Below are 12,281 nucleotides of genomic sequence, written 5' to 3' on the forward strand. Positions count from 1 at the left end.
AGCTGCCTGCTGAGATGAGACATCTAGGTCTGGAATTGTGTCAATACCAGCACCAAAACAAATGCAAATCAAAATCCAAATTAATGTGTTTTCCCCGAGGAGAAACTGAGTCGTACTTATAGTCAGCCCTCAGAAGATGACAGGATTCTGTTATCCAGAGCACACGCAAAACAAGGCACTCTCAAACCGCTCACTGTGAGCTGGGGTACAAAAGTCACAGTCTCCAGGTGGAGAAACGCTAACTGAAAAGGAACAGGTAGCTTTTTTCTGTGATTTTTTTTTTACACTTGGAAAACACAAACCATTTTTTTAAATATATATATATATTTCCAGGATTCTTCTTCTTGTTTGGTGATCTATCTCAGTAAACATACATCCGAGATTACACTTAATCGCTCTATACAGGTTATGTCAAGCAGATGTACTGGATATGGTCCAGTTTTTCTAAGTGGCACTGCTCATGTCACAGCAACATTTTTGTTCCATGCTGCTGTTGGAGTGAATAACCGTCAGTCACGGGCAAATAACAAGAAATTAGCCAGTAGATGGATTGCAGTGCAGTTTAGGCTGCTGTAATATCTCTGCTGTCCATAGCCTTTCCTCACTGCGCCTACCTCTTCTGAATTCAATGTGAATAGTTTACAATACACATGCATGGGAACAGCTAGTGATGCACATTTGCATATCTGCGCTGTAAATCTAATGATGTAGAGGGCCAACGATGCCTTGGGTAAAGCCTGTAAGTCGTAGATGTATAAACTGCAAGCATCTGCTAACCTGTAAATCGTATTCATATTTGTTGTATTATTCATGTGAATATTACTCAATATGTTCTTTTGGTGTATTTGCTTGTTGTAATACCTTCAATAAACTATTTGTTCTACATCCTATTCTTTGCTGCTGCAATGACCCAATTTCCCCACAGGGATCATTAAAGTTTCATCTAATCTAATCTAAGAATTCAAAGCAAAAGGAAAGTCCTTGATTGTAACTGCTAGTTGCTGCTCATTGAAAACTTGATGGTCAGTACAGCGTGTTAGATTCACGTCTTCTCATTGAAGTAGATTTCTGCAGCTCCGTTGACTTTGAATATCAAAATATGAGTGCAAAAGCATGAGCAAGGTTTCCATCAACCATATGTTCTATGCATACTTTAGTAGCTAATGCCTGTTTTTAGTGTCAGATGTTGATTGTGATTTATAGTATGTTCTTATGAAGTTGTTTTGATTAGGACACTACTGAAAAGTGCTTGACATGTTTGCTCAGTCGGAGGTGTTTTTTGTCAGTAGATTAAGCAGGATGAATCTTGTCATGCTTTAAACTATACCTTGGAGATGGAAATGCAATTCTCTGACATAAAAACATGACAGCTTTAGAGCTGTCGCTTGTCAAAAATAATTACATTCCATGCACACAGAAAGACATGTGTATACAAATTTAATAAAATACACAACAAGTACAGTAGCCCACATTCACGTGTAAGCTCAGCTTATTTGCACATAAACTGCAGAGAAGACAACAATAAAATTACAAATACATTCTTAAAAAACAGTTTTCAGGAACCTCAAATGGTTTTATGAAAAGGGACATTCCCTGTTGCACCACCATTAATAGTTCATAAGACACTTCACTTTTGTATTGGACGTCACTGATATGTATTTCAGTTGCCTGCAATATTCAAAGAGATGTTTTTATACACTAAGTGGAGACAAAAAGCATCACTGTACAAAAGCAGACAGGACTCAATAGCTTAACAGTAGCAATTCTTTCAACAGCCTCACAAAATCGGAGCTTGAAATGTGTAAAATACAGACATCTAAATTGACAGGTACAGTACACCATGAAAACACTTGAAGTCAGGTAAGCGATGATTTTCTCCCCATACCTTCACAGCAGTCAAGGACACATATTTCACCTTAACACAACAAGCCACAAACTCAAAAACATACAAAGCAGATGGTTTTTGGTTATACAATGCATGTCTGGAACCTCTGTGGGTCAAAATAAATCACCTCTTGGTCATTTATCCGTGATATCATCATCACACCCCCTGGCAGGTGAGAGCAAAGCGGGAGTGTGTGACCTGTCAGTTCCCAGAGTCCCGTGGGTCAAGAGCACACTCTGACCCCCCGCACTCCTGGCTGATGACAGAGCTGTGAATGAGGCTGCTCGACAGGGACTTGGGCCTGAGCTCGCAGGTCAGGTAGGAGGGCTCCTCCAATTCTGTGTGTGGTGGTGAACACTGGCCATCTGGAGGGCCATAGGCACTGCTGTCCGAACCGCCCTCCCTCTCTTCTTTGGACTCTTGGTCGGGCAAGTCCAGGGGCGTACTCTTCTTGGTGGGACTGCTGGACACAGATGGACTCTCCTGCAGCGGTGGGCTTAGTGCACGCTGGGATTTTAAGTAGGGTTTGACATTGGCCACTAGGATTGTACTGTCCCGCTGCTCCTTTCCAAATGTGCTGAGGGTTTTTCTGCTGCTGCAGCTGATGGTGCCATAAATCTCTGTCTCTACCATGGCCTCCATTCCCACAGGGATGAAAAGGTTGGTGCGATTATCGGCACTGTCTGCTTGGCTTCCTACCCGTAACTTTGGCATCCAGCATCTGTCAGAATGTCCCAGTGCACGGCATTCATCAGTGCAGTGGACTGATTTGTCTTGCGCTGCGAAAACAGTTAGAAATTTGTTAGTGAACCGTCCTAGGGTGAGGAAAACCAGCTTAATACAAAATGAATAGCAAGTGTTGAAATAAGAGCAACAATGACACAATTCAAGACTTTAAAATCCCCCCACTACTACTAAAATCCCAGTAATAAGTATTGTATCTATCTACATAAAACTCTGGTGATGCATAATAAATAACTTCTGAGGATAAAATAAGAACTAGGAGCCTGTTGCACCAGCTGTGTGTGAGTTCAAATATAGATAAGTTGCAATGTTGTCCTGATTTACTAAAATATAAGACATTTCATCACACAAATTATTCACAACGTAACCTTAAAGTAATAATCCACAACATTTTCATATAAATAAATGTCCATTTTGCTATTATCTATCGTTGATTGATATAACTGATTGATATACTGATTCAACCCTATAGCCAGTCCATGAAAGCTTTCATTTGCTGTTCTAAACACCCTGCAGGTTTTCCCTGGGAAAAATCCCCTGGCACACAGGAAGTGATGAGTTTTACATTTCTGGCAGCAGCAACAGCGGTTTGTTTGGAATAAACAGAAGAAGAACTGGGTGGTTATCCTGAGCAGCAATAGCCACCATGGCTGAACAGACAAAGAAAAGAGCGCCACCTACAGAAACTCAAACTTCACCAACAGAAAAACCAAACCACTAAACTCAATATTTAAGCAAACCACTGTGCTTTTGTTAATTATAATAATTACAAGAATTCCTCTCAATCAGAAAAGCATGAGTCTTCCCACATATGCAATATCATAATTTCATTATTTCACTCATTTTCCACACATAAAAATTAATTAGCAATTTATTTGTCAAAGTAGAATTTTAATAGCAAATCCAAAACTATAAAGGAGGTAAATGCCAAGTGTCTCATGCTACCTAACCAACCGAGGAGCATGGTAAACATAATTAAATGTCTGTCCTTTAAATCATTGATTGGCTACTAATGTTGTGCTGACTTAGTAATGCCCTTTAGCAACTCACTATTTACAAAATCAAAATAACCAGTAACTACAAGCTTCTACTGAGGATTTTACATGCAAACATTACCACAAACAGAATAGCTAGTGTAACCCACTCCAGGGGTAAAACAGCTCACAATCTGGTTTGATACACAATAAAAATACACATTCCTAATCTGTTAATGACATGATTTTTAATAAAATAATTCAAAAATAAAGTTTAGGCTAGATTACTTGTTTCTTCCTCAAAATGAGGAATTAAAAGCATAAGGAAAGCAATGTCTTCCTAGTTCAAAATTAAAGCGCAATACTGCTTTATCATTGTTGTTATACTTTTTTAATTTTCTTAGATTATAGATATAATTCATACCATAGCACAATTTTTATCTCAACACTGCATACTGCATTTTCTGTATCACATTACATATTATGTGACACTACATTGTTACATGCTTAGCACAAACCACTCCAATTCTATCTCTGCTGGGACTAAGATCAAGAGAGAATGTGCATTTGAGTTCAAAATGCATTTTACATCAAAAGAGAGAACTAAACGATGACTTTGATTTGGCAAAACTGCAACACAGATCCTTCATATTTCAAGTGGTGTGCTTTGAAGCATCTCCACCACAGATTACAGTTCTGTGCCCTGTGCATGTGTTTGCCTGCCTTTCTTCTAGTGTCATAGAGAAAGATATTTTTTACATGAGGCCAGAACAATAAGCACAAGCGGGAAAGAGGGAAATGTTGAATTCATTTCCGTGGTACCTATCACCATGGCAGAGGAGCTAGCAGATGACGCTGATGCAAAGAGATGTATGTGCTTAGAAGGTTGAGCATAAACAGAGTAGGGTATTTTTGTCATTGTGCTATTCTGTCTGGCTATACAACCACAAATAACAGAAGGAATATGTCTGTATGCCTACTGTGAAAGCATAAAATGCTATTCTTAATGCTTAAAAAATGACACAAATTTTCTTTTTTCCCTTTCAATTGAATACCTTCCAATCGACTTAGTCTAAGGGTAGAATATCCACAGTCCTTGTAAAGACATGTGCAGACACACTGAGACAAAACGTCAAACCTTTATGGTGACACACTTCCTATTTTTCTGTAACACGCAATGTCTAAAGAGGCAGTTGAAGATTACATGTGCCATTATGAAAAAAACGTAATCAGTTAGTGGATTCAGACACTCCTAGAATGTAAAATAATGATGGGTGTCCTATTTCTACAGTGGCTCTTGCCATTACTAGGTATATCATTTATATTATTGAAAAAAAACAAAATAGCCCACTTCAAAAGTAATATTAAGCAAGAGGAAGTGGGGGTGCTTTCATCTATTCTGCCTGCCATTGTATTTCCACTTATTCACTTATGAGTTTCAAAACTAGTCATTTCTAATAGGTCTAAAATTACAGGCTTATGCCATGGCTTCATATTGGTTACTGCATGCACATGGCCACATAAAGGCATAGCCATGATTAAATGATAAAATAGCTGTGATCTTATGGGCAACTTTGACTGGAACAATGGCATGCTCTCAAAAAAAAAGAATCTGCCTGGCCATTATAAATAGAATCAGAGAAAGCCTAGCAACATATCCACTGTGCATCTGGTGTCTCTGAGAGTGAATAAATATTCAGAGGATGATAGTGAGAGCTGCACAGGTGCATATATTACCTGTATCAAAGCAGCGAGGAGACTGGGGGGGTTGGTAAAGGTAAAGACATAAAAAGCAATAGTACTTAACCCACAAGTTTTTGTGTTGGTGTATCTGTGACTATGATTCTGTGGCGACTCCATTTTGGATAATGGCGCTTTCTTGTCAAAAACTGCAAAATAGCGACTTTGTTGTTCAATAAATGTACCTGTGTGTGTGTGTGTGTGTGAGAGAGAGAGAGAGAGAGAGAGAAAGCGGGGATAGAGAGAGAGCAAGAGAGAGAGAGTGAGTGAGAGAGTGAGAGAGAGAGAGAGAGAGAGAGAGAGGGGGAGAGAGAAAGAGAGAGAGAGGAAAAGTGTAAGAGTGTGTGGGTTGGAGGGTGGTGTTTTTGTGTGATCAAGTCTACAGCATAATGCATAATGCAGATCTTCCATCTTGTAGTCAGCAGACAGTGACACCATTTAATGTTCAACTGACCAGCCCCAAGAGAACAGCATTTAATCTAACCATTAGTTTTGCTTTTTAACAACATTTCTCACATGCACAGAGAGAACATCGGGAAAGGCATTAGCACAACCTATTAATATTAAATGCAATGCCCCAGTTCTTTGCATTTCTCTTATCTTACAAATGCAGGCCTATAAATTAACTGACATTCCAGTCAAGCAAGCATCAGTGCTGTGTGTAAATTCTGCCTTTCATATATGAAACATCTCTTTCAATATCTCCCCATTTGATTGGCCTTTGAACTTGGGCTAAATCAGATTCAGTAGTGCTACAAAAAATTTGTGATTGAATTTACACCTCCCACAGAGCAAGTTTGGTCTGCCATGATTCCCTGGTAACACATACACACACACACACACACACACACAAAGAGGGAGAGGGAGAGGGAGAGAGAGACAGAGAGACAGAGATTCACACTTCCCTCTGGCAACCACAAGAGTGTTTCCATCTCTGCCCTCCTGAGCATGCCACAAACAAACAGTTCATAGCAATGTAAATGGTGTGGAAAGTACTGCATAGGGACCTGATGACCAGAGCTATTCTATTCCAAGACGCTTCTCTCACACAGGGAAATGAGAGACAGCGCCAATTCACTCAAGTCCCTCATTATCTTTTATCTTGCCTATGAGATTTTTTTTTTCATATTTTCAGCGTTATACACAAAATAGCTATATATATCAATCCCTACCGGGTCAGCTTTGAACGGATTGCGACTGGTTGTAACGGATTCACAATCATCTATGATTACACCACTGGCAACGTGGATCATTTAAGATTTTTCAAATAGGATTCAACATTTCTATTTTTGCTTTCCCTAGTAAAGCCAAATTCATTTCAAAACATTCTAACAGCAGCAAAGCCATTATTGACTGAGAGAATCTTTCCAAGGAAAAGGTGGAAACACTCTGTCATGTTTCACCAAAAATACCTGTCGTTTTGCACTGAAAGCGTCTGTCATACTTCCTTGTCTCTGCCGTGTTATTCAAGACATGGATGCGGTGAGTTCGTGTTCAAATAATGACATGATCAAAAGAGACAGTGATGGAGGTATACTTTGCCATGCATATGAGTTTGTTTGATGGCTAAAGCAGACAGAGGATGTTTGAACGCTCTTCCTTCAGCCAATGGACTCTTTTATCCTCTTAAACTATCATCTACTTTCCACTCTGGCGCCTTCATGTCATCTTTGCAACACAGCTCAGGATTTCTGCAACAGCGCAAAGCAATACCAAGTTACAATACCTGCTGCAGCTACCGCGGAGAGCTGAGATTTGATTACTGTGGCACGCTTTGTGCCACCAAAATCTTGTTTGAGCATTATGGCATGGATAACCTCTTCTATGTAGAATACCTGTCTGCTTTGGCGTTACGCAGAGCGCGGTGGACCTCCACTTAGAAATACCAGTTAGCTGCACATTCTCAGTGCATTGTGGTGTAATGAGGTTAAGTATAAACACGGTCTGATACAAGAGTCAGTTAGGCATCTTCAAGATGTCAGGCAGCGGGAGCGTCCACTCACCCTGCTCGAGAGGCTGGCCATTAACTGCTGCTGCTTTCATCTTGAGGGCCTCCCTGGCAGACGTGTCGCAGTGTGAGCCTTTATTAGTATCCTGGTCACTATCAGCCTGGTCACTATCACCATGGCCACTGTCTCGGAGGCTCGCTCGTTCTGCATCCTTAAATGTTGAGCTGCAGCAGAAAGGAAGGAGGAAAAAAAAACATAACTCACCGTTGCCTCTGTGTGAGTGCCTCTATTTGACAAGCATAGTCAGCTTGCTTGATACAGAGATGAATGTAAATGCAGTGGTCAGGAAGCTTTCAGTTAGAGCCCTTACCTTTGAACAAATGGCTGCCTGCTGCCAACATAATTGGGCTCTGAGGGAAAATTATCCGTCTGAAAACGAAAGGAAAAAATTATTGTGTATTGGCCATCTCAAAATGTTCTTGCGTTTTTCTGCAAAAGTCTGTGTGACATGAGACTCAGACAGGAAAAGCAATGTTCCGGGTGCTTTTCAGATTTTTACATTTTAATTGTAACACATGAAACATGATAATAAAATATATTTCCGTCAGAGAGCACCTGCCAACAGTGGCAGCATGATAAGAACAAATCTCCATCATGACCATATGTGCTTCCTTGGCAAGGCAAAGCAGTAATGCATTAGCCACTGTCATCAGCATCCTTTTTCCCTATCTTGAGAATAATGTGTTTGTGTTGATCACACCCACATGCCCTAGCGACTGGTGACAGTGCCAGGCCTTGTCATCTGTGTTATCATCTCCAAATGAGACTGTCTCTGAGACTGTCCTAGATATTTACATCATTTACAACAGATAATTCTGCTGTGCTAAATACCACTACAAGCCCTCGCTGTCAATTTAGTATGCTATCTGGCTTGTATAAATAACCCTGCCATCTCTACAAGGAAGGGCTGGACCCTATTAATGGCCTTATCTTGCCAACTTTGGATCTGGATGGGCGGATCTGGCCCATATTTGCGGAGGGCAAAAAATGCGATTGTAAGGTTATGCTGCGTGCATCTAGCTGTCTGGCACACACTGGTTCAGTAATGTGATCGGACAAGCTGCTCAAACACCTGTCCAATCCCACGTTTCAGGCTGGGTTTTGTTTTCACTCTATAGCAGTGGATCTGGCAGGGGCACCGCAGCCTTGTTCAAGACTCACACTGTTTGCATGCCTAACTGAGAAGACTTTCTGATTATGCAGACCACCTGTACCGTTTTGCGGGAGGAGACTCACAATGGACCAATTTCAAAAATGGTTTGATTCTGCAAATGCAGATTAAAAAAACCTCCTTATTCACAATATATTTCACACTTAGGTTCCATATCATGCTATATCTGCTAAGTATATTTTATAGCGCCATAAGAGAGAAAGCATAAGTGATAATGAGGATGTCTGATTGCTGGGTGACAGAGAGATTTTTTTTTCTCGTTACACTGCTTTCCTTTTGTCAGATTTGTATAGGAAGGAAGGTAGAGATAAGAGAGAATAAAGGGCAGATAAAGAAAACAGTGCAGCGTGCTCCTTACCTGTATCACTGACATCCTGTTCGCTGGAGTGTCTGTGCTAAGCCCGGCAAAGCTGGAGTGGCAAGCTGCCCTGGGGACTGTCAGGCTGTTGGGGGTGGTTTTCAGGTACATGACCTCCGACCTGGGCAGGGTGAGGGGCAGGGGGCTCTGGTAGTCGAAACAGATTGGCGAGGTGATGAGAGAGGGGCTGCTCACCACGTTCATCCGGCTTGCCGAATCTCTCTCCTCCATCTCACTCTGCACCAGCATGATGTCACTCTTGTTGATCCTTTTCTTTTTGCCCTTCCCCACTGGAGGATTGGAGTACTCAGCCATGCGGCAGTTATAATTCCCAGTCTCCTTATCTTGATGCTTGGACTTGACAGCAATGGCAGTCATGACTGCTAAGAGCATGACAGAGATAATGCAGAGGGTAACTATGAGGGGCAGGGATACATCCCAGGGCTGCTGTTCCCCACTCGCGCTGGAACCCCCTCCTGCTGCAGCTTCTGTGTTAGCCTTAATGATCAGCTTAGCCACAGCAGACAAGGGGGGCTTGCCATGATCAGTTACCTTCACCACCAGCTCCACTACTGAGGCGACTTCCTCCCACAGAGCATGGGCAGTTCTGACCTCTCCCGCCACCGGGTCCATCTCAAACAGGTGATCATCGTTTCCCTCTGAGATCTCATAGGTCAGATGGCCACTTTCTCCGTGGTCATGGTCCACTGCTTTCACAGTGGCCACAATGTATCCTATACCTACATTTCTAGGCACTGGGATTTCAGCAGTGTCATTCTGTAGAAGTGGCAAAATAATAACTGGAAAATTGTCGTTGACATCGAGGACACTGACCCTGACTGTAGAGGTGCTCTCCATGTGAGGAGATCCTGCGTCTTTAGCTTGAACTCTGAACTCAAAGAATTTAGTCTGCTCGTAATTAAAAGACCGCGAGGCGTATATGGCTCCATTGGTGGGATTAACAGACACGTAGGTGTACACCGAAACATCTCCGATATGTGATGGCAGAATGGAGTAGGACACTGTACCATTTCGACCTATATCTGGATCATGGGCCAGGACAGAGCCTAAATACTCCCCTGGGATGTTGTTCTCAGGCACCTGAAGCACATACACTGCCTTTGTGAAGCGTGGCGCATTGTCATTTTCATCCAAGATCTTCACAGTAAACGACTTGGTGTAGTTCAAGGAAGGAATCCCATTGTCTCTGGCCACAATCGTTACATTGTATTCATCTTTCAGTTCTCTGTCCAAAGGTCTGTCTGTAAGCAGCGTGTAGAAATTATCATTGTTTTCCTGCAGTCTGAATGGTACATTTCCCAGCACTCTGCACTGAAGTTGACCGTTTCTACCAGAATCTTTATCTGTTACTCTGACCAGAGCAATGACAGATTCTGGAGGTGCTGCCTCACTGATGGCTCCCTGCCGGACAGACACAAAACTTATTATTGGCCAGTTGTCATTTTTGTCAAGTACTTTGACAGTAATTTTACAATGGCCCGGTATGGGGTTTGGCCCAAGGTCCTTAGCCTGCACATCAAACTCTATGATTGGGTTCTCTTCATAGTCAATTTCTCCCTGAATCCTGATGACACCAGTGTTGGGGTCAATGGAAAACAAATCTTGCATTCTTTCTGATGCATATCCAGTAAAGGAATAGACCACCTGCCCATTGATGCCTTCATCTTGGTCTGTGGCATTCAAATCTATGAGCACTTTCCCGGATGGTGAATTTTCTGGAATCTCTATAACATAAGAAGATTTTTCAAAAACCGGGCTGTTGTCATTTGAATCAGTCACTCTAACATTGATTTGCATAGAGCCTGATCTTGGATATTCCCCACCGTCAATTGCTGTTAAGAGGAGGGTGTGATGACTCTGATCCTCCCTATCCAGAGGTCTCTGAACGACCAGCTCTGGATATATAGTCCCATCACCCCTCACTTTTAAATCCAAAGAAAATGTATTGTAATCATCTCTTGTGACCTGGTAGGTCTTTATCCCGTTTTCCCCAGAATCTGAGTCGTGTGCAATTGTGAGAGGGAAGCGTGTCCCAGCAGCTGCATTTTCTGAAATATCAATATTAACGTGATCTGAAGGAAAACTAGGCGAGTTGTCGTTTATGTCCTGTATATCAATCTTGATCATGCATATTTCCTTATCGTTGGCAAACACCTCCATAGAGAGCTGGCACTTTGGGTTGCGTCTGCATAACGTTTCTCTGTCAATCCTTTGTTTGGTGAAGATTAGTCCACTCTCCGGGTCAACATCCACCAGATGTGGTGCAGAATTCTCCAATACTCTGAAGTTGGATTTTTTTCCTCTCTCCATGATCCCATATCCGGCATCTTTTGCAATATTTCCGATGACAGTGCCAGGTCCTTGCTCCTCCGGGACAGAATAATTGAGGTTTTTCAATGTCAGGGCTTTAACCCACAAGAGAAAGAAAATTGGTACAGAGAGACGCATCCCTTCAACTGGATATGCGGTAGTGGCAGCAAGAAAAAAATCCTCTTTGACTTTCAACCTGTTGATTACGGCAAACCTAGAGGACTAAACCCAAACCAGGCATGTGGTTTGACGCCGATCTCAGACGAATTGGCTGTTAAATCGATTCCTTTCCTTTGAATCGGTATTTTAACCTCTTTCACATGCCGTTCAGCTATGATGAACTCTTTCTGTAAACAAAGATGACCGCCCGACGACACCTAACGCATGAATGAAAGATAAAATTCAACATGGTGTGTGCCAGAAATGCTCTGTTTGCCTTACCGGGGACTAAATAAATAATCGGCGATTAGGAAGTAGTGATATTCCCTGTTGCATCAAGGTTAAAGCGTTTGAATCTCTATGGTGAAGGTTAGACTGTAGCCTACAAAAGCGCATTGCCCTCATGCGACATCTACACCTAGGCTACAGCAAATACTGACATGCCCGTTCAAAATGCAGCATTGCCCAATTTTACCATTCACAATGCATTTACTTTTTTTCTGTGCGGCACACTGTTGCATATGGGTTCTGCTCATGTAGCACACAGCCAGCCCATGCCACAAAGTAGACTAAAGCAGAAGATAAAGCAGTTTCTCCAGGATAACCTTTTGTATTCCCGTCATTCAGGAGCATCTATAGCGCGACTGCGACTTTTGCCCGATGATTGTCCTATAATCAGTCCAGTAATCCCATATAATCCAGTCCAGTTGGACCCAGTGCTCTTGCATCCTTCATTCGGACAATGCTCGTCTGCACTACAGCTCCCGTGAACGGCTGCAGGAAAAAAGGCAAGAGGTGCGATGTTGCAAGATTTCAGATAATCAAAATTAATCGCTTTTTCCTGCGCTCAATTCTGCACGTCAACTGTTGAAACCCGCTCTCTTCGCAGTGAGATCTGACTGGAATCCTC

At 42.1% G+C, this 12,281-nt stretch overlaps 1 protein-coding gene across 1 annotated transcript; it reads right to left on the reverse strand.

The window, feature by feature from the left end:
• Positions 1–2,086: 2,086 nt before the first annotated feature.
• LOC139933028 (protocadherin-17-like) lies at positions 2,087–11,350 on the reverse strand. The gene is made up of 4 exons (XM_071927009.2): positions 8,882–11,350; positions 7,663–7,721; positions 7,347–7,516; positions 2,087–2,664 (listed from the first exon to the last, which is right to left on the reverse strand). Exons 1-4 carry the CDS (start codon positions 11,348–11,350, stop codon positions 2,087–2,089), a joined length of 3,276 nt encoding a protein of 1,091 aa, XP_071783110.1.
• Between the last annotated feature and the right edge of the window lie 931 nt (positions 11,351–12,281).

This window comes from Centroberyx gerrardi, chromosome 10 (genome assembly GCF_048128805.1).
Source record: "Centroberyx gerrardi isolate f3 chromosome 10, fCenGer3.hap1.cur.20231027, whole genome shotgun sequence".
Taxonomy (NCBI): domain Eukaryota; kingdom Metazoa; phylum Chordata; class Actinopteri; order Beryciformes; family Berycidae; genus Centroberyx; species Centroberyx gerrardi.